The 23724-nt window shown below is 38.9% G+C and overlaps 1 protein-coding gene across 2 annotated transcripts in view; it reads left to right on the top strand.

Moving 5' to 3' along the window:
- The window catches only part of GYS2 (glycogen synthase 2), a 76159-nt gene that overhangs the window by 19455 nt on the left and 32980 nt on the right, over positions 1 to 23724 (top strand). For both annotated transcript variants that reach the window (XM_030939928.1, XM_030939927.1), the window contains exons 2-5: positions 8828 to 9009; positions 13886 to 14077; positions 15995 to 16177; positions 22279 to 22423. In XM_030939928.1, coding sequence (XP_030795788.1) covers positions 8828 to 9009; positions 13886 to 14077; positions 15995 to 16177; positions 22279 to 22423 — 702 coding nt within the window. The remainder of the gene's footprint in view (positions 1 to 8827; positions 9010 to 13885; positions 14078 to 15994; positions 16178 to 22278; positions 22424 to 23724) is intronic.

Genomic DNA, 23724 nt, shown 5'->3' with positions numbered 1-23724 from the left:
TTATTCCATTATGATGTGAGAAGATGCTTAATATGATTTCAAATTTTTAAAATTAGTTGGACTTGTTTTGTGTTCTAACATATGACGTATCCTGGGGAATGCTTCATATGCTGATGAGATAAATATATTCTCTAGCTGTTGGATGAAATATTGTGTAAATGTTAGGTCCGTTTGGTCTAAAGTCAAGTTTCAATCCAACATTTCTTTGTTAATTTTCTGTCTAGATGATCTATCTAATGCTGAGATTAGGATGTTGAAATCCCCAACTATTACTGTACTGGATTCTATTTCTCCCTTTATATCTAAAAATATTTGCTTTGTATATCTGGATGCTCTGGTGTTGAGTATGAATGTTTAGAATTTATATTATGTCTTCTTGCTGAATTGTTCCTTTTATCATTATGGAATGACATTTGTCTCTTTTTAGTGTTTTTTATTTAAAGTCAATTTTATCTGCTATAGGTATACCTACTTCTGCTCATTTTTGGTTTCTCTTTGTATGGAAGATCTTTCACCCTTTTACTTACAGTCTATATTTATCTTTACAAGTGAGATGAGTTTCTTATAGGCAGTTTATAATTGGGTCATATATTTGTTTTATATCTATTTAGCCAGTCTATGTCTTTGAAGTAACAATTTAATCCATTTACCTGCAAGGCTATTATTGACATGTGAGAGCTTATTCCTGCCATTTTATTAATTGATTCCTGTTTGTCCTTCTTCCCTTCCCCTCCCTCCCTCCCTCTCTCTCTCTCTCTCTCTCTTTCTTTCTTTCTTTCTTTCTTTCTTTCTTTCTTTCTTTCTTTCTTTCTTTCTTTCTTTCTTTCTTTCTTTCTTTCTTTCTTTCTCTCTTTCTCTCTTTCTCTCTTTTTCTTCTTATTGTTTATGATTGTGGTTTGGTGATTTTCTATAGTGGTAACATATGAGTTCTTTCTCTTCTGTATTTGCGTTTTGCTCTACCAGTTAGTTGTATATCCTTTTGTGTCTTCATAATGGCAGTGTGCTGTCACTTCCATGTGTAGGACTTCTTTTAAGTATTTCTTGTGAAGCCAGTCTAGTGATAATGAATTTCTTCAACTTTTTCTTGCCCAGAAAGGATTTTATTTATCCTTCATATATGAAGGACAATGTTGCTGGGTGTAGCATCCTTGGTTGTTATTTTTTTCTTTCAGTATTTTGAATATATCATCCCATTTTCTCCTGGTCTATGAGGTTTCTGGTGAGAAATCTGCTGTTAATCTGTTAATCTTGTGGAAGTTCCCTTACAAGTGACTAGACATTTTGCTTGCTGTTTTAGAATTCTTACTGTTTGGCTTTTGACAGTTTGACTATAATGTGCTGTGGAGAAGAGCTTTTTGCATTATGTTATTTGGGAATTTCTGACTTTCATTTTTTTTTTTTTTTTTTTTTAGACGGAGTCTCACTCTGTCGCCTGGGCTGGAGTGCAGTGGCCAGATCTCAGCTCACTGCAAGCTCCGCCTCCCGGGTTTATGCCATTCTCCTGCCTCAGTCTCTGGAGTAGCTGGGACTACAGGCACCCGCCACCTCGCCGGGCTAGTTTTTTGTATTTTTTTAGTAGAGACTGGGTTTCACCGTGTTAGCCAGGATGGTCTCGATCTCCTGACCTCATGATCTGCCCGTCTCGGCCTCCCAAAGTGCTGGGATTACAGGCTTGAGCCACCGCGCCCGGCCTAGGAATTTCTGACTTTCATGTGTCTGGATATCTAAATCTCTTGCTAGATTTGAAAACTTTTCAGCTCTTGTGTTGTTAAGTAGGTTTCCTACACCTTTCATTTTCTCTTTACCTTCTGGGAAACTGCAAATTTGAATATTTGTTCACTTTATGGTGCCTCATATGTCACATAGACTTTGTTCATTCTTTTTTTTTTTCTTTCTATCATTTGACTAGGGAATTTTAAAAGACCTGTCTTTAAGTTCTGAATTTTTTCTTCTGCTTGATCTAATTTGTTGTTGAAGTTCTTGAATGCATTTTGTATTTCTTTCAATAAACTCTTCAGTTCCAGAATTTGTTTGGTTCTTTTTTTATTGTATCTATCTCTTGGGTCAATGTCTCTTTCATACCCTAAATTGTTCTTCTGATTTCTTTTTGTGTATCTGAGTTCTCTTGTGTCTCACTGAGCTTCCTTAATATCAACATTTTGGATTCATTTTTCCAGAATTTTATAAATGTCTTTTTTTTCCACTGGCATATGTTGCTGAAGAATTATTAAATTCCTTTGGAGGTGTCATATTCCTTCACCTTTTTATGTTTATTTTGTTCTTGCATTGACATCCATGCATCTGGTGTAACGATTGCTGCTTCCAATTTTGTAAATTTGTTTTTGTAGGGGAAGACTTTTTCCTGAAGATATATCTTGGTGTTGATTGAGTAGGACACATTGGTTTTTGATTTCTAGGTGCATACAGTAGCAAAGTCTTCATATTATTTGTTTCAGCTGCCAACAGTATCAGCAGTATCTGTGATTTTTTTCAGTGGCTTAGGGTGCAGTTGTTAGTGAAGGTGGTGATGAAGTTGTGCTGGAGACGAGAACATCAGGTAGGCCAGTCCTTGGCCCCAGTGGTGGTGGTAGGCCTAGCATTCTTGTCCTTGGGCCTCAGGGCTGTGTACACTGGCACTGATGGTAATGAGTATAGTTGGGTTGATTCTTTGGCCTTCAGGCAGTTTGCTTGGGTGCCAGTAGTGGCCACAGTAGGCTGGGCTGGTGTGCGGATCCTCAGGCTTCTAGGCAGTGGGTGTGGTGTGGGTGATGGCTGTAGCAACTGCAAGACAACTTTCTGGCTCCCAAGCAGTCTGTGCTGGTGTTGCTGGTGGCTGCAAGGGCTGGATGAGCCAGTCTTCAGACCCACAGGTGGCACATGCAGCTGGTGCCCGTTGTGATGGCAATGGCAGATTGGGTAGGCCCATCATCAGGCTTCTGGGAGGAGTGTTTAGGTACTAGTTGTGGTGGATGGGACAAGGCTGTCTTTGGTAGATGTAGTTGGCATCTACCAAAGGTTCCCAGACTGCTGGCTTAGGCATTGAGGAAGGCAAAACCAGACTGGGTTTTCCTGTCCTCAGGCCACTCAATGGTGTATGTGGACACTGGCTGTCATAGGCTGGAGTGCAGTGATCCTCAGGCCCCCAGCAGAATGCTTGAGTGAAGTAGTAGCTACTGCATTGCTGCCCTGCTCTTGATAGGGTGCGGAGTATGTTGCTTTCAGTGGCAGCAGCCATAAACAGGTGGCTTGTGAGCATGTGTTTCAGCCCTAGATGGTGGTTGCAAGTGGGGTAGCATTTTCTTTGGGAGCTTATAAATGTGTAACAGCCCTGTTACTGGGGGTGGAGGAGTCCACTTCTAATGACACACATTTTATCCCTGGTGACAGCAGCCAGCAATAGCACTCAGCTATGGGTGGGGAATGTCAACAGGGCTTCAGGGATGTGGAGATGCAGATGATGTTGGGGTCTGAGGAAAGATGTCATCTAGGTGGGGTTTAGGCTCTCAAAATGGTGCCTTGCTGCTCAGAAATGGGGATGGCAGGGGTGGGACCCAGTGAGAGCTCCTTCTCTGGAGCAATGCCTTTGTGTGATTGCTGGGCAATTCCTTATGTTAGTCTCAAGGCCTGCATGGTCAAGGAACTCTCCTGTGGGTAGGATTCCTGGAGTCCATAATGCAGATGTGGACCACTGGGAGTCGGTCACTTACCTTTCCATGAACTGGGGAGCCTCTCTGGCCTCACAGAGGATACCTACTGGGTAGGCTTCCTTGTTTCCCTCCCCTTCATTGCCTTAGATGCTTCCTGTCACTTCTCTGTTGAATTCCAGAATTCTCTCTTATGTGGGATTTTCTACTTACTATTTTGGTTCTTTGTGGAGGAGGCAAGTATCAGATGCCTTTAGTCAGTCATCTTGAAGCCCCTTCCCTTGAAATTTTTAAAGCTATATGTTTTTATTTCTAATAGACTGAGAGAGCATAATCATAGTTTACACACTCTAAGGCTATACAGGGAACTATCTGAAGGCCTTAGCTGAGTAAAAGAAGTAGCAAATTAATTAACAATGTTTATCTTTTCATTTCATTTCCCAAATCAAATCATTTGTTTCTTCAAATAAAGAATTTCTATTTCCCCCTTATGTTCTTTAGTAAATAAAAATGTTAGCATCTACCAAAGTGTATATGAATTTGAAATACATAATCTAGCAAACAAGAATGTTTTAAGATCTCTGAGCAAGATGCATAGTTGCAAATAAAAAGAGTTTTCAAGGATAAAGCATGTAAATAAAACATCTAATAAACATGTACCATCAGAAACTTATGGTATATTCTCCTGGAGAAGATGAAGAAAATAAGTCTACTCTTCTGTAGATAAATTCTTTGGAAATTTTGCATTTTTGTGGATAGCGGTTTTGAAGAAAGCTTAGATATATTTAAATATGTTGCTAAGATGTGACTCCCACACTTTAAAGAAAAGTTCTTCATTTTAGTTGCCTTTGTAAATTGGCTAAGTTTATTTTTCCTCAGCGAATAATTTTGATGGTTTCTAAAATTGTCCAGAATTTGAGGAAATACTTAGGTGTAGTAGATAACATCAATTTATGTTAACTTAGATTTATTGTTGGATGGTTAAGTGAATCATGTCTGTTCTTGTCCACTCTAGAAGTTTCTGCTTGCAAGTTTTATATATCCTCTTCAAGTGTTCTGTTCTGTCCTCATCATGTGGCATTTAAACTGTGATTTGGTAGTGTCCTTATTATCAGACTCTGCTCAATGACAGTTTAAACTTTTTTTGATACAGTAAAAAACTTTTCCTTAAAGATGAAATGCTTAAGGAGAACTAGCTTGTGTAGACTCATATGAAAATCGCTTGGATTTTGGAGTTACATTAGCTCTTTTCTTTTATAAATTAATGAATCCTATGGTACCTTATAATAGCATCAACATTTGCCTTTTGTGTCTCACCTTTCAAAGGGCAATTTTCCAAAAAGTATATTTTGCATGGCTCAGGCTTAAAGTAATGTCTCCAGATGTAGTTCTACCTTGTGACCGCTGATTGTGACTATTGTTAAGATTTACTATGTAAAGTATAAGTTACTGGAATAATACATTTAAGAACTATAGTAGCTATCAAAACCTGTAGTCTGATGAATTGGAATATGTTTTGAAAGACAGCAGTGAAAAATGAGAAGTAATATATAAGTAATAAAATTGCTCTTTGCAATTGAGTTGAAGATTGATGCCAGGATCTTATTACCTCCAGGATTTCACAAAGGACTTCTTGAGTCATTTCGTTGCTCTAGCTCGTGAACAAAGTATTGCTCAAGTAATTGACAGACTCTCACATGTGATTATTGTTTAGTGCTGTCACGGGAAATATGCTGCTTAAGGTCTTCCTCCTCTTACCCTTCCCTATATCCTTCTATCTGGTTATCCTTTTCAATCCTATTACTCTTTCCTTGCACACTCTACTCCAGCTTACAGCCTGGGCTCTAACCATTACTTCTGCCTAAAAATTCCTCTTCATGACATCCATTTGCCCAATTTCTTCACCCTTTGTAATTACCCCATTAAGTGACATTTTACTTGCTCAATTTTTGCCTTTCCAATCAGATCTAATTTATTTTATATTTTTAAAATTTATTTATATATATTTAGAAGGTATGTACTAGTTTATTATCATGCTGTTTATAAAGACATACCCAAGACTGGGTAATTTATAAAGAAAAAACGTTTAATTGGCTCACAGTTCCACAGGGCTGGGGAGGCCTCGGGAAACTTACAATCATGGCAGAAGGAGAAACAAACATGTCCTTCTTCATATGGCAGCAGCAAGTAGAAGTGCCAAGCAAAAGGGGGAAGAGCCCCTTATAAAACCATCAGATCTTGTGAGAACTCACTATCATGAGAAGAGTACGAGCGTAACCTCCTCTATGATTGAGTTACCTCCCTCCAAATATCTCTCACAACATGTGAGGATTATGGAAACTACAATTCAAGATGAGATTTGGGTGGGGACACAGCCAAGCTGTATCAGGGTACAAGATCAGGTTTCTTACGTACATATGTTGCATAGTGGTGAAGTCTGAGCTTTTAGTAGACCATCACCTGAAAAGTGAACATTGTGTCCAATCCATAGTTTTTCAATCCTCACCGTACTCTTATCCTCCCAACTTTCTTTAGTCTCAAGTATCTATTATTTCATTCTATATGTCTATGGGTACCCATCGTTTAGTTCCCACTTAGCTCTCACTAAGTGAGAACATACTGTGTTTGACTTTCTGTTTCTGAGTTATTTCACTGCAGGTAATGTCCTGCAGTTCTATCCATGTTTCTACAAAAGACATGATTTCATTCTTTTTTATGACTGAGTAACAGATATATGTTAACACATTAATATATACATATATAAATACATACATATACACCACATTTTCTTTATCCGATCATCCACTGATAGATATTTAGGTTTTTTTTTGTTTGTTTTTTGAAACGGAATCTCGCTCTGTCGCCTGGGCTGGAGTGCAGTGGCCGGATCTCAGCTCACTGCAAGCTCCGCCTCCCGGGTTTACGCCATTCTCCTGCCTCAGCCTCCCCAGTAGCTGGGACTACAGGCGCCCGCCACCTCGCCCGGCTACTTTTTTGTATTTTTTAGTAGAGACAGGGTTTCACCGTGTTAGCCAGGATGGTCTCGATCTCCTGACCTCGTGATCCGTCCGTCTCGGCCTCCCAAAGTCCTGGGATTACAGGCTTGAGCCACTGTGCCCGGCGACATTTAGGTTGATTCCACATCTTTGCTATTGGAAACAGTGCTACTTTGAACATACTAATGCAGATATCTTTTTAAATATGATTTCTTTCACTTTGGGTCCATACCCAATAGCAGGATTGCTGGATCGAATGGTAGTTCTGTTTCTAGTTCTTTCAGAAATCTTCATACTGCCTTTCATAACGTTTGTACTAATTTACATTCTTACCAACAGTGTATAAGCATTTTCTTGTCTTCACATCCTCACCAACATCTGCTGTTTTTAAACTTTATAATGATAGCCGTTCTGACTGGCATAAGGAGGTATCACATGGTGGTTTTAATTTGCATTCTATGATTATTAGTGATGATGAGCATTTTTTTCACATTTATTTGCCACTTGTATGTCTTCCTTTGGAAAATGTCTGCTCAGGACCTGAGCTCACTGTATTTGTCAGGGTTCTCTAGAGAGACAGAACAAATAGGAGAAACATAGGTAGTAGGTAGATAGATAGATAGAGACAGACATAGACATAGATATAGATATAGATTACTCTGTGGATTCGGTCTTTTGTGGTGCAGAAACATTTTAGTTTAATTAAGTCCCATTTGTCTACTTTTGCTTTTGTTGTGTTTGTTTTTGAGGACTTGGTCATAAATTCATTGCCTAGGCCAAGTCTAATTTTTAATTCTCTTTTAAAGCCTGTCTTTCCCTCCAAGCTAAATATTATTTTACCCCCATTTGCCACAGGAGCTAATTGAGACTTCTGTCAGTTAAGTAAGTTGACTAGTTCAATGTAAGTTGTTTCTAATTTTTTGCCATTATAATGCTTCAGTAAACAATCTTTTCACACTCTCCTTAATTTTCCCCCAGGTCAATTTCCTAGATGTGGACTTGCTGGATCCAAGGGTGTGCATATTTTCCACATGTATCCATATTTTCTGGCTTTGTGTTTTAATAGAGGTAGCAGCAATATCAGAGGGTACATTTAAAGCAATGATTCTAGGGTAGCAGGACAACACTGCAGACTAAACCTCTCAGACACCGAGTTAAAGAAGGAAGGGTTTTATTAGGCTGGGAGCTTTGGCAAGACTCACATCTCCAACAACCGAGCTCTCTGAGTGAGCAATTCCTGTCCATTTTAAGGGCTTACAACTCTAAGGGGGTACATGACTGGGGGCTGCATGCACCAGTAATCAGAATGGAACAGAGCAGGACAGGGATTTTCATAATGCTTTTCCATACAATGTCTGGAATCTATAGATAACATAACAGGCTAGATCAGGGGCCGATCTTTAACCAGGCCCAGGGTGCGGCGCTGGGCTGTCTGCCTGTGGATTTCATTTCTGCCTTTCAGTTTTTACTTCTTCTTTGGAGGGAGAAATTGGGCATAAGACAATATGAGAGGTGGTCTCCTCCCTTACTAGGAAGGGAGAAATACCATGTGAGAATGAAATATGTATTTGTGTTATTGGATTTGACATCAGGGTTGGACCAAGCATCTTCTATGAACATCTATAAGCACTTTCTCCTTATCAACAGGTACCTTAGTTGGTGCTTTAAAAGATAAATGACTATTTAGCTTAGGAGATTTCCTCATAATTGAAAACCACAGAAGTTGTTATTTGAACATGCCTGAGCCCCTTCTGGACCACTGTCGGAGAAGGAGGAAGAGGGGCGAAAGTGATTTCTGATGCTGAAGGCATGTATGATGACAACGGGTATTTGTCCTAACTTTGACACTACAAAGTGACTGGAGCTTTAAGCAAGTAGTGTTTCGCTACAATTGTCTTTTCAGACTTTTTTTTGAAGTATTTTACCTCTTTGCTGCTGCCAGCCTGCTGTTCTTTCACATGTACCTGGAAGGGACCTTAAAATACGCCCAGAATTGAACAAAGTAGTAACCGTTCATTGGTGTCCCTTAACAATATGTTAAATACTATTCTTTTTGAAAGGTAAATAAATCCTTGGGCTTAGTGGATCCTAAATGCTAATTTAAAAATCTGAACTCATTTTCATCCCTTTTCACTTTGAATGAATCGCTAACCTGAATGATAATAGAAACTTTTTTCCTTTTAACAGTTGGAGGCATCTATACTGTGATTCAGACAAAGGCCAAAACAACAGCAGATGAATGGGGAGACAACTATTTTCTGATAGGTCCATATTTTGAGCATAATATGAAGACTCAGGTGGAACAGTGTGAACCTGTAAATGATGCTGTCAGAAGAGCAGTGGACGCAATGAATAAGCATGGCTGCCAGGTAAAGGAACTGACACTTTACTTGGCAATTCTCAGTAAACTTATGGGAAAAAAGACTGCAATTAACATGAACTCACAAGAGAAGACCATTCACCTACTTAGAGAAAAATAGTAGGTTTGTGAGAAAGATGATGAACTTCCTTTTAAATGGATTGCATTTGAGACACCTTGTGAAAACCAAGGAGGAAGGATAATTGGTTTGGAGTTCAGCAGAAGCTATAGTGTAAACATGTTTTTGAGGAAGTCATTTGTACATAAACTGAAGTCATGAGTGTTGTTAAAATTATTCAGTGGAAATGTTTAGACATGGAGCAAAAGTCTTCAACCAAACCTTGTGGAATGTCAGCATGTTAGGGCATCTATATTAAAAGAAGCTAGATATTGCGAATGTAGAAGCAAAGCTAATGATGTGGAACCAAGGATGTTCACGTTTTAATCCTCAGAAGCTGTGAATATGTTACCTTTTATAGCAAATGGAATATTGCAGATGTGATTAACTTAGAGATTTTGAGAAGGGGAGATAATCCTGAAATATCTAGGTGGGCCCAAAGTAAACATAAGGGTCCTCATAAGAGGGAGGCTGTAGAATTATAATCAGGCAGGAGATGTGACAATGAAAGCAGAGGTTGAAGGGAGCTACTTTGTAGATGGAGGAAGAGGCCACAAGGAATATAGGTGGCCTATAGAAGTAAGAAAAGGCGGCCAGGCATGGTGGCTCATGCCTGTAATCCCAGCACTTTGGGAGGCCAAGGTGGATGGATCACCTGAGGTCAGAAGTTCAAGACCAGTCTGGTCAACATGGTGAAACTCCTGTCTCTACTAAATATACAAAAATTAGCAGGGTGTGGTGGCAGACATCTGTAATCCCAGCTACTCGGGAGGCTGAGGCAGGAGAATCACTTGAACCCGGGAGGCAGAGGTTGCAAAAAAAAAAAAAGAAGTAAGAAAATAGATTCTTCCTTGGAGACTACACATGGAATGTGGCTCTGTCAACACACTGATTTTAGTCTATTTTGAATGACTGACTTCAATATCTATAAGATAATAAATTTGTTTTAAGCCACTAGGCTTCTGGTAATTTGTTACAGCTACAATAGGAATCATGATGTCAAATCAAGGGAGGAGAGAATTTTAAGTATGAAGAAAGGATTAAGTCAACAAAGGATTGATCCAGGGTCTGCTGGGTTTGGTAACATTTGGGCCATTGGTAACATGGGTAAGTACAGTTTCAGAAGAGAAAGGAAGGTTAAATCTCATTTCAATGGGTTAAGGAATAAACAAGTGGTAAGAAAAAAGATACAGAAGTTGTGATTATGAGATTTTTCTGTGAAGATAAAATATAATAAAGTAGTTGCAGAATGACATGGTTTTGAGAATTGGTGTGTTATTAAATATGGGTAAGACTTGAGCATGTTTATTTGCAAAAGGGAAATACCTAGCAGACAGGGAAAAGCTAAAAGCTCAGAATAAATGGAAGATTGAAGAGAGTAAAGTCACTGAGAATGGGGAAGGGAACAAGATCCAAAGCAATACTGAAAGAATCATTTTTCACTTGTCTCACTCAAACAGGAAACAAGAATATCTGTAAATACTAGATACAAGTTAATGAAGAATTCAGGACAATCTTACCCAATGCTTTTGATGATCTTACTGAAGCAAGTGTTAAAGGTCATTTTATGAGAATTAAGAGGCAAATGTAGAAACTAGGGAAGTTCAAGAAAGAAGTTCTGAAAAAGTGTTCAAGGAATTTTTGGACATGTTTGAGATGTAGTCATGACTTTATAGTGGCACAAATACACACGGGTCTGACTTAGTCCAGGAGAGATCTACAGTCTGAGTGACGGTGCAGGAAGCAGAATAGATGAAGATCCAGTGTTGTTTAATTTCACCATTCATACAATGGGTCAAAGTAGCCCAAGCATAGAAGGTAATTGTGAAAGTGATTGAATTAATAGTTTAATTGATGGGCCATTGCATTAGAATATATAGAAAAGGAAGGAGTTAAATAAGGAATAGACAGGAAAGTAAGCAAAGCCAGAAAGAAGATGGTAATGTAGGACAACATGGAGGGTTATAGGAACTGGAGATCTTAAAGGGGAGAAAGAAAGAAGATATACACTGGCAGAAACAGAGTGACAGAAATGGAAGTACAAGAGTTGTAACTGGGTAGCAGAATGCCGAAGTGGAATATTTTAGAGAAGAAACAATTTGGGATTTGACAAGGAAAGAATACAGTCATGATCTTGAGTAGCTGAAAGCAGATTGACATGAAATTTAAGTTCATAAGGTCAAGTAACCATGGGGTTAAGTGTGCAGGATAAAAAATATGGCCTTTGAAGTTGCTTAGGATAAGGTCAAAAAGTAACCTTATCTTTGCTGAGCAAGGAAAGGTAATATTTTTGGATAGCATACATTTCAAAGGTGTTTTATATGTAAATAAAGAATAAGGCTTTAAAAGTTTCAGTAGAATTTTAAAAATCAGTACCTTTCCTTCCTACTCATCCCAGGAATATAGTTTCTGGGGGTGAAAAAATGCGAAGTCTTCACTTGAGATGCTGTGTGGGTAGTAGTGTCTAGGAGGTGCACGCAAGGTTTAAGGAGTGGAATGTATAATTTACAAGGGAACGTGAGATCCCAAAGAGTACCGAAAGCATTTCTTAGTGAAGGCAGCATAGAGAATGTTAGAAATGTGATAGAACAATGCCTATTGTACTATCAGGGTGCAAATAAAGGAGATATTAGAAGGGGCTTGCATTTGAAGTTCTTGTAAAGGAGGAGGTAGATGAGAAACACAATAGAACTGACTGGTCTCAAGACTACATGGCTTTCTAGTGTAGGGATATTTTTGTGTTGCAGCCAAGAACTGACTGGAGGTCAGTACCAATTGGCTTACATTCTCTATTTGTGTAATAGTTTCAACTCTTCTTTATAATCTTAGCTTATGTATCATCTGGCACATATTAGGCAGTCAGTAAACATTATATAGTAATATTACATGTTATTCACAGTGTTAAAATACATGAAGCAATGAATTTCCCAAGGAGAAAAACTATTGAAAAGTTGTTTGGGGCTCAGGAAAATTTCATCTTGAAAGGAAACAGTGGCATGATAAACACTGAATTATAAAGGAAACAACTGAAACATAATGAGGGTCTTTCAAGGTTGACCAAGGAACAGATGGGTGAGAAGCATCCCCACACATGTCTGGGTCCCCTGGTAGGAAATGATCAAATTGGGCTTTGAAGTCCTGCAAAATTCAGCCATGGGTGGAGTCATAAGTGCCAATATGAATATATTTTCTTTTCTTTTCTTTTTTTTTTTTGAGATGGAGTCTCACTGTGTTGCCCAGGCTGGAGTGCAGTGGCCGGATCTCAGCTCACTGCAAGCTCTGCCTCCCGGGTTCATGCCATTCTCCTGCCTCAGCCTCCCGAGTGGCTGGGACTACAGGCGCCCGCCACCTCGCCCGGCTACTTTTTTGTATTTTTTAGTAGAGACGGGGTTTCACCATGTTAGCCAGGATGGTCTCGATCTCCTGACCTCGTGATCCACCCGTCTCGGCCTCCCAAAGTGCTGGGATTACAGGCTTGAGCCACCGCGCCCCGCCATTTTCTAGAGAAGCTTGGATCCACATTCAAAGAGACTCTTAGCCTCTGCTGAGTTCCAGAAACGGTTTGAAGTGGTTTATCAGGTTGTATATCATGTAATAGGAGAATAAACATAAAATAAAAATTAAGACAAAAGAACAGGTAAATTGCTGTAGAAATATGGAGACAAAAAAGGGAGTTAAAACTTGGATATTCAAGTGATGATATACACACAATTGGGACAAAAAATGAGAGAGCTAATCCATTAAAACTTGCAGAAGATAAAACATTTAGGAATTGGCCGGGCGCGGTGGCTCAAGCCTGTAATCCCAGCACTTAGGGAGGCCGAGACGGGAGGATCACAAGGTCAGGAGATCGAGACCATCTTGGCTAACACGGTGAAACCCCGTCTCTACTAAAAAATACAAACAAAACAAAACAAAACAAAACAAACAAACAAAAAAAACTAGCCGGGCGAGGTGGCAGGCGCCTGTAGTCCCAGCTACTCGGGAGGCTGAGGCAGGAGAATGGCGTAAACCCGGGAGGCGGAGCTTGCAGTGAGCGGAGATCCTGCCACTGCACTCCAGCCTGGGCGACAGAGCGAGACTCCGTCTCAAAAAAAAAAAAAAAAAAAAAAAAAAAAAAAAAAAATTTAGGAATCAACATCAATTTGAAGATTATAATAGAATTATACTTTGAGCTGCTAGATTAAAGAGATAATGTATCTAAGGCAATGTGTTTAGTTAAACCTCTGACGGCAACCATATTGGGAAACATTTTTCATCACTTTTTTTTGATAGGAATAGCCAGATAAATCATACATATTGGTATACAGAAATAGCTTTTTCTTCTAGCAGGAAATATTGTTAGTCCTGTTCCATAAAAGAAAATAAGTGACACTGGAGCCATTATATCCAACTACCCAGGTTTTCAGAGATACAAAGCATTTCATGGCTCTGTCATAAAAGCAGAGACTGTAATATTAAACCCTATGAGTTCAAGGTCACAAGCGAGTAACTAGAGATAGATGAACAGAGATTACATGATCTAGATACATTGTTTTTAAATTTAATGAAGAGTAAGAATTTGGAGATTCTAGAAGAATGGATTTATGCCCATTGCAGCTTGCGGCTCAAACAGCAGAGGCTATATGTTATCAGTATTCTTTTTTAAGTAGCCTGTTTAATCTGCCATTGAGTACTACATAAAGTTTATATCCTCGGAGTGCAAATACATTGTCCTGTCTTGCATGACTTAATATCACTACATGGCTATGTGTTCTTTATATGACAGGTGCATTTTGGAAGATGGCTGATAGAAGGAAGTCCTTATGTGGTACTTTTTGACATAGGCTATTCAGCTTGGAATCTGGATAGGTGGAAGGGTGACCTCTGGGAAGCATGCAGTGTTGGCATTCCTTATCATGACCGAGAAGCCAATGATATGCTGATATTTGGATCTTTAACTGCCTGGTTCTTAAAAGAGGTATGGTTCATTATATAGTGATACAACAGAGGAATAGCACAACTGCTTTCAGTGCCTAAAAATGATCCCATGATCTTTGAATGAAGGAAATTTTGAGATGATGCCATTATGGTTTGTCCTAATACAATTGAAAGAAATCTGAGGAAATGTTGAGCATTCTGCAAATTATTTTTTTTTCTTTTCTTTTTTTTTTTTTTTTTCTTTTTTTCTTTCTTTTTTTTTTTTTTGAGGCAGAGTCTCACTCTGTCGCCGGGGCTGGAGTGCAGTGGCCGGATCTCAGCTCACTGCAAGCTCCGCCTCCCGGGTTTACGCCATTCTCCTGCCTCAGCCTCCCGAGTAGCTGGGACTACAGGCGCCCGCCACTTCGCCCGGCTAGTTTTTTTGTATTTTTAGTAGAGACGGGGTTTCACCGTGTTCGCCAGGATGGTCTCGATCTCCTGACCTCGTGATCCGCCCGTCTCGGCCTCCCAAAGTGCTGGGATTACAGGCTTGAGCCACCGCGCCCGGCCGCATTCTGCAAATTAAATGCCAGCCTTTGGAACAGTGTAATAATGATACTTATTACTATTTACCTCATGTCAAATGTAAATGGCATGATGTGTATCAAACACCCAATTATATTGCCCGATATATAGATGATACTTAATATATATGCAAGAAAAATATGAAGTATAGAATCTTAAGAGTAGCAAATAGCTTAATAAGCTATTTGTTTAATAAGCTCTCCAAGTGATCCTAATGTATACTACATGTGATAACCACTGTTTTAAGTTAACGCTCCAAACTTCCCAATTCTCTGCTCAGCCTTCTTGAATGTCGGTGTTTTGCTCTTTTCTCTATTAAGGAAATGAATTCTCACAGTGGAGTCAGTGTGAATGTTAATATTTTGTAAGGGCAAACAAAATAAGCTGTCTCTTTGTAAGGCAAAGAGACCGATGCCCATCTGATTTGGAACTAGACCCTGGGGTGGAATTAGACCCCGATCTTCAGTGTGTTGCAAAGGTGCTATTTGATTTAAGGCATGTTTTTTATTAGCCTCTTTCTCTCTAATTCCATATTCTTAGTAATATATCAGTTAAATTTTGTTGCCTTCAAGAAAAAGAAAACCCAAATAAGATAAATTTAAAACATGGAATCATTTATTATTTATTCTAAAATGATGTAATGGCATTTTATCTTTGTTTCTCAAAATCAAATATGCAAATACACATATGAAGATCATTGTATGCTTTTAGAGTTTTCAAGTCATCGAAAATCCAAGTACTATTTATTAGAAAAAAATGATATTGTAAAAGTCACTTTTTCTTCATATGCATTTTTTTCAGTTATGATTGCTATATAGTTTTAGGCAACATTTGCTTTTCCATAATTGGGCCACTACAAATATAGAAGGCATTTTTATATTTTATAGAAGTCTCTTCCTGGCCATTCCTTCAGCAAATATCAAAAAGTACACAATAAATAAACACAAGTCTAGTCAATTAAAAATAATTCAAGTAGTTTTTAAAAAATAAACTTGTAAGTGAGTAGTCCCAATTGATTCAGCTGTTCAGTGATATCTTTAAGAATTTATTTATTCATCCAGTCAATAAATATTTTTTGAGTGCCTACTTTGCATTTATTCCATTTATTTATTAATATTCATTACCTGTCATTAATATTAGTATTTATTCTTCTGTGGATACGAAAAATCTGCTCCATCACTGAAAGAGAAGATTAAGACCTAAAAATATATGGGGTTAATGAACATGCCACTGAATCCTGTACTTATCCTTGCTAAATATTCATGCTCTATATTTATACTCCTTTAAATTGTAAAATACTTTATAGACACCATAACTCCACTTATAATGTGGACCATGATCACAATCAAGCTTCATCAACACCTTTTCTGAATGCCTTTTTTTTCTAATGTAGGTGACAGATCACGCAGATGGTAAACATGTCGTTGCCCAATTCCATGAATGGCAGGCTGGAATTGGACTGATCCTTTCTCGAGCCAGGAAACTTCCTATTGCCACAATATTTACAACCCACGCTACACTACTCGGGAGGTATCTCTGTGCAGCAAATATTGATTTCTACAACCATCTTGATAAGGTAAATATTCCTTCCTCCTTCCTTCTTACTCACCCTTCTTTCAGGTTGCTGAAGCTGAAAGATAAGTATTGATCTGTACATTTCATCTGCCAACCAGATGGCAGAAATGCCCTTTTAGCTAATCAATATTCATGACAAGGCTTCCCTTGGGTTGACAGACAGCTCATATAGCTCAACTTTGTTCAGAGTACACTAGAGTATAGAGGTGAGAGGCCTGATTTCTGTCCCGCTGTGGAACAATAGTTCCAGAGGGATATGGTAGGAGTGTTGGCCCAGGGTTGGGCCCTTGTTCTAGCCAAAGGCTATGGAAGTTCTGTGAACACCCTGGATCTACACACAGCTCTGAGTGGCAGGTAGAGAACTGGGATTTGAGACACATAAACTTGCACTGTGAGACTTACTTCCTCTATTTCTTCTATCCTCCAAGTAAACAATTGATTAAAAGCCACATTATAGGTTGATAGGTTCAATTTTCCCTGTAACTTTGCAATGCAAAGGGGGCATTTTTGTGGCATCAAGTAAAACAGAAGTTATTGCAAACAGGGATATGGGTCCTTGGTGAACAACAAGTTATTTTTGCTAATCTTAGCAGGTTACCTGATTCTATGACCTGCCAAAGCCATTCAGTTTTGATTTATTTCTTCTATTTTCTATATGTCAATTTAGATTAATGAAAGTATGTATTTTATATCATCATGTTAATAATATTAACAAAGCATTTGAGGAATATCAATTCAGAGGTTTTGCAGATTTGGTATCTGTATTAACAATCAAATCTATTTAGCACTCTAGGGTTCGGTTTCATTATCAGGAAAATTAGAAAGTTAGAAAGTTGATTTTTAAAACTTTCCCAGCTTAAAGAGTTCTAGGGTTCTATAAAACAGAATGTGTATGTGTGTGTAATACATAAATAATACTCAGATAATGCTACTGAAAAGTTATACTACTGTCTCAAAGACACTCAGAGCGCAAGAAAGCTCTTTCTGAAAAACTTTTAACATCTGTAAAGCAATGAGTGGTCCTGATGAGTCCTTCCCTATGAAAAGGTCAGCCTAATCTAAATGTCAAGCTAGAAACATAAGCTGTACATTTAAAATAAAGTCACCAAGGATTTCAGAAAGCTTGGGGATATAGGAGGTTCTTAGCTGCACATAGTAATGGTGGACTAATAAGGGCAAACCAGTCATCTGTGATAAGCTGATAAGATGAACAAGCATGCTTCCTGGAGAGGAGTGCACTTTGACTTCAGTGAAAGAGAAAATATCAGAGTGGCAGATTGAGTATTTCACTTTGGAAACCTTTTTTTTTTTTTTTTGAGACGGAGTCTCGCTCTGTCACCCAGGCTGGAGTGCGGTGGCCGGATCTCAGCTCACTGCAAGCTCCGCCTCCCGGGTTTACGCCATTCTCCTGTCTCAGCCTCCCGAGTAGCTGGGACTACAGGCGCCCGCCACCTCGCCCGGCTACTTTTTTGTATTTTTTAGTAGAGACGGGGTTTCACCGTGTTAGCCAGGATGGTCTCGATCTCCTGACCTTGTGATCCGCCCGTCTCGGCCTCCCAAAGTGCTGGGATTACAGGCTTGAGCCACCGCGCCCGGCCCACTTCGGAATTCTTGAATCTTATATAGTAATAAATAATTTTAAAAGCTACTAATAATATACATAGGATATTCTTATTTGATTTTAAGGAAGAAACACATTAGAGTATATAGTTATATATGACAGCTTTACCTTTTGAGGAAAGGGCCGTATTTATCACACTTTCTTCAGATATGATCACATATCTCCCTAGTTTAAAGTCCCTCACTGGTTGAGATACTTAAGTTTAGTCAGACCCCTGCCCATCTTTCCAGTAAAATGGATATTCTTGCTATATCCATTTTATATATAAAATATATATTCCAGTCTATATAGCAAAATGACTAGTAGACCACAAGCAGTCAACAACTAGCTTTTGGGTTAAGTTCGTAATCATTTTTCACAACAGAAGCCCCCATGCTCACACTAAGTTTGGAATTTGGGTGACACATAAGAATACCAAATTATATACGTGAAAGGTTTTTAAAAATTCAGCATAAGGAATAAGTCATAGTTTAATCTTTGATGCAGGAACCAGAATCAGTTTCAGTAAATTCTGACTCAGACAAATAAAAATAGGGCAAGTATGAGAACAAGAATAAGATAATTAAACTTTTGTGAAATCAGAAAGATTAGAGCTGTTTTCCTCAAATTACTGCTAACTGAAAACAATTCTTGTTAGAAGCCAATTACAAAAACTCTAATGCTGATTTAAGTTTTTAGTAAAATTCATTATTTAAAATAACATTTTAACCATTTTCAGCCAGCATATGAAATTTCTGAGAACCTCTAAAATATGTCTCCAAATTCATTTATTATTATTATTTTTTGAGACAGAGTCTCACTCTGTCGCCCAGAATGGAGTGCAGTGGCGCGATCTCGGCTCACTGCCAAGCTCCGCCTCCGGGTTCAAGCCATTCTCCTGCCTCAGCCTCCCCGGTAGTTGGGAATACAGGCCCCCGCCACCATGCCCGGCTAATTTTTTGTATTTTTAGTAGAGACGGGGTTTCACCTTGTTAGTCAGGATGGTCTCGATCTCCTGACCTCATGATCCGCCCACCTCGGCCTCCCAAAGTGCTGGGATTACAGGCGTGAGCCATCATGCCCGGCCTCCAAACTAATTTTTTAAAGTCCAGTCATTGATCAATTATCCCCTCGACTCTAATGGCTACATAATAAATGCTTTTTTATTCCCTAAAGCCTTTAGTTTTCTTACGGTTTTGTTTTTGTTTTTGTTTTGTTTTTTGAGACGGAGTCTTGCTCTGTTGCAAGGCTGAAGTGCAGTGATGCGATCTTGGCTCACTGCAACCTCCTCCTCCTGGGTTCAAGCAATTCCCCTGCCTCAACTTCCCGAGTAGCTGGGACTACAGGCACGCACCACCACGCCCGGCTAATTTTTGTGTTTTTTGTAGAGACGTGGTTTCACCATGTTGGCCAGGATGGTCTTGATCGCCTGACCTCATGATCTGTCTGCCTCAGCCTCCCAAAGTGCTGGGATCACAGGCGTGAGCCACCACGCCTGGCCTTTTTTTTTTTTTTTTTCTTAATTGTAATGGAATTTCCTAGATGGAAATCTGAGGACAATGCCATTTGGGATTAGAAAATGGGGAAGGAAGCTATGGACAATTATTTGGTGGATTTAAGCTCTTTCTTCTGATCAAGTTTTGAGCTAGTCAACTTCAATTATAGGGTTACCCACTGTGTCACTGGACTGTGTTTTATTGATTAATATGTACTTTACCCATTTTTTGTTTTTCTATATACATTGTCCAGAATTCAATAAAAAGTTATGAGATATATTAAAATGCAAGAAAGTAAAAACCCATTGTCAAAAAGACCAGGTCCAGATATGTCCTATGTTGGAATTATTGTACAAAGATTTTAAGATACAATCATAAAGAGTGGACAACATGTGTAAATGGATAGAGTTTCTGTAAAGCCACAGGTGTGGCCACACATACTACAGACCTAAAAGATAAGGGTGTCCCATGGGAGGAGGGAAAGGCAGAAGCATGCACAAGTGCCTGACTTCCCCAAGGCCTCTCACGGAGTTTCCAGGCTCCTGCTATCCTGCCACTGTATTTGTGCATACTCAGCCTGCTCATTTAGAAAATCTATCTTTCCGTCTCTAAATGTCCCAAATGTTAAATGCTGTCTTATCTGTGACATGTGATTCTCTACAACAATAATAATAATTAATAGTAACAATGGCTAAATTTATTGAGCACTTTCCATATTCCAGGCACTTTTCTAAACATTTGACGTTTGTTATCTCATTTGAAATTCACAAAATACTCAAAAGGATAGAAAACATTCTATACTTCTTTCCAGAGTTATTTTTCTTAAACATCGACTCTGTCTTTACCACACCTGTAAACAAACACTTTCAGAGTGGCTTTTCTTGTTTATAGGACAAAGGCAAAATTCCTAGGTTCATCTTCAGGGATTTCAGTGATCTGGCCCTATTATATCTGACCAGCCTCTGTCTCTTACATTCTACATCCAATGCTACAGTCACATCAGATGTGCTGCTATTTTCTGCACATGCCATAGCATTTTCTATACTTGTTCTTTAGGGCGGCTAGCATTTCAGCTAAAAATAACTTTCCCAGAATTAAACTTTCATGTCCTGGTCCAAATGCCATTTTATTCATCCAACCAGTTTGGAAATATAAAGATGAGTAAGTCTTCGTCTTTGCACTTGAAAGTCTTACATTTGTAGGGTTGATGCTGACTACACTTATTGCATAGTATGAGATACTTTTGCCTACCTTCAGCCAGAGTGAATCAGTGCTGCTCTGATCCTGTAACTTATTCAGACACATACTCATTTCATTTCCACTTGTTTTTTTTACCCATTTTCCATTAATTTATAAGTTTCTTAAAGGTAATAGATACACATAAATTGCTCACAAAAGTTGATTAAATGAGAGATTTGCTTTCATGAATTAGACTGGACACATAGAGCTTTTAAGAAAACTTCTGCTAATCCAAGCATGTCATATACAACCTGATTCAAACATTTTCAGAGAGATGATTCCAAATATTACAGTCATGAAAGAATGTTCTAGAAGTTTGTGTGTGTGTGTGTGTGTGTGTGTGTGTGTGTGTGTGTGACGGAGTCTTGCTCTGTCTCCCAGGCTGGAGTGCAGTGGCTGGATCTCAGCTCACTGCAAGCTCCGCCTCCCGTGTTCAGGCCATTCTCCTGCCTCAGCCTCCCCAGTAGCTGGGACTGCAGGCGCCCACCACCTCACCTGGCTAGTTTTTTGTATTTTTTAGTAGAGACGGGGTTTCACCGTGTTAGCCAGGATGGTCTCGATCTCCTCACTTCGTGATCCGCCCGTCTCGGCCTCCCAAAGTGCTGGGATTACAGGTTTGAGCCACCGCGCCCGGCCGAAGTTTTCTTGTTCTAATCATGAGATTCCTCTAATGGGTCTCTTTTCAGTATTTTTCTCTCTATGATGCCATAATTATTGGGACTAACTTGTTGATAGAGTTGAAGTCTAAATGATATAAAAACAGATGAATACAAGATTGTATTCATTCATCAGTCAGGCTGATTAGGGATCAAATTAGGTTTCTACTAAGATTCTTAATAGCAATGTGACCTTCAACAAGTTTCTTGACCTCTAAAAGGTTCAATTTCCTTCTCCATAAAATGAAGACGAAATATGTGTCTCAGTAGTTTACAAGGATTAAATATGTCATTGTGCTTAGTGGAGTGCCTGACACTAGTGCTGAAGAGCTACTAACAATCTTCATTATGAAAAGCACCCTACTTATATAATGTCAGAAACTTTACATATTCTTTTTGTCTTAGACACTGCTAGTTTCATATGCAGCTATGTGAAACATTACATTCAGTAACTAAGTACAATGGCAAAAGCCCACAACAGTTGCCGATTATTTAAGTGATTGTTGGGAATTTGACTTTTTTAGAGTTAAACTACCCGGAAGTATAGATAATTGCATAATCTAGCACAATATCTAACTAGAGTAACTAGAGTATACTCTTTGCAATTATATAGGGGAAGATCTATAACTAAGGAAAAGCATTTGTCTTTCCTTTCTCAGGTTCCCTTCCAGTGAATTAAGCATTATAATAATTATTCTTATTTTCAATGTCAAATTTAATGTCAACTTTGTTTCACTGTTTATGGGAAAATACATAAAATACTTTGGAGAAAGGCATTAGCTCAGTATTCCAAGATGTAGAATAAGTAAAAGTGTAATTAAAATGCCAAAAATTCAAGAATTCTATGTGATTACAGCAAGGTAGAAACATCATTTACTTAGGGAGTTAAACAGCAGTTTGGAAGGAGAAATGGAGTAAACAATGTCTTTTAAAGTGTAAGTTCTTGTGTATGTTGTACTAATGGGTTTAATTCAAGCTTTTATTACTTTTTTGTGGTCATAAAATTTTACATAGCCTTGAGGAAAGCCAACTGGTGAAATGTGTGATTTTGTTTTGCTTGTGTAGAAGGGCTAGTGTTAGCAAATGTGTGTTTTATTTTTGTTTCTAACAGTTTAACATAGACAAAGAAGCTGGAGAAAGGCAGATTTACCACCGGTACTGCATGGAGCGAGCCTCCGTTCATTGCGCTCATGTTTTCACCACGGTTTCTGAAATAACAGCAATAGAGGCCGAACATATGCTGAAGAGAAAGCCTGGTAATTATTATCCCTGGATCACCTATCTTTCAGTCCCAAATGACATTAGACTATGAGGATTTTGTTTTTCCATCGTGAAGTTTGAGGAAAAATTGCATCCAGTTACCATGCAGCTCTTTAAGTGTATTTTAATTCTCAATTTCAGTAGGTTTGCAGGGAAACCAACACAAAGCTGTATCTGGAACATGGCTAAGTGTTCAATCTGTGCTTGTTGAATAAATGAGCTATGCTTGAAGTAACCTCAGTATGACCTGGATCGTCATAATGAGTTGGTATGTGTAAGGAAGCTCAGTTGACTCTTAATCTTTTAAGAAAATGAAAGCCAAGAAAATAGAAATTTGTGTGAGACTATCCCAGTCCTACGTCTTGTAACGTTGCCTCATTGGTGCTGTGTTGGTAGAAACATGTTGTTTTACCTATCCCTAAATTCCTTGCAAATTTTTCTAGGAACTATCTGCAGAGTCAACCAGCGCTTGCAATGTGAAGAACTTATACTCAAGACATAGCCCTGTCATCCAGCCACAACTGATTGGCCCCAAAGAAGACATCTGACATAAGCTGGGCCAATCAGAATGCTCCCATTCAAACGAATCTCTGAATGCACTGTCATATGATAGAATGCCAGCTTTGAGCTATTGGTAGTGTTTATTTTTCTATTCTGTTGGACTGGATGCAAAGAGATTAAACTACACTGAATTGCTATGAGAAGCAAAAACAGACTGAGACAGAGAACTCTAGGTTCTCCACAGTGATTTCGACCACTTTTTTTTTTTTTTTTTTTTGAAACGGAGTCTTGCTCTGTCACCCAGGCTGGAGTGCAGTGGCCCCATCTCGGCTCACTGCAACTTCCGCCTTCCGGGTTCAAGCAATTCTCTGCCTCAGCCTGCCGAGTAACTGGAATTACAGGCGCCTGCCACCACGCCCGGCTAATTTTTGTATTTTTAGTGGAGACGGAGTTTCACTCTCTTGACCAGGCTGATCTTGAAATTCTGACCTTGTGATCCAACCGCCTCGGCCTCCCAAAGTGCTGGGATTACAGGCGTGAGCTACCGCGCCCGGCCAATTTCAACCACTTTTAAAAATCATTCCTAAGGCTCAGCTAAATCTTTGCCGTGAGACACTCTGGCATCCTACTAATAAATTCCTTGTTATTATACTTAAGCCAGCATTAGTAGGTCTATATTGCTTGCAACCAAACCATCCTAATTAATATATCCTCCTTGCTTAATTCCTATGGTCTTGTCTCCAGTTGTCCTTCTTTCAGATAGCAGAATGTGTAGAGGAGGTATTTCAAGGTGCTA

This window comes from Rhinopithecus roxellana, chromosome 10, assembly GCF_007565055.1.
Source record: "Rhinopithecus roxellana isolate Shanxi Qingling chromosome 10, ASM756505v1, whole genome shotgun sequence".
Classification (NCBI taxonomy): domain Eukaryota; kingdom Metazoa; phylum Chordata; class Mammalia; order Primates; family Cercopithecidae; genus Rhinopithecus; species Rhinopithecus roxellana.
The sequence above is the reverse complement of the archived record's forward strand: the minus strand, read 5'-3'. Positions and strand labels throughout refer to the sequence as shown.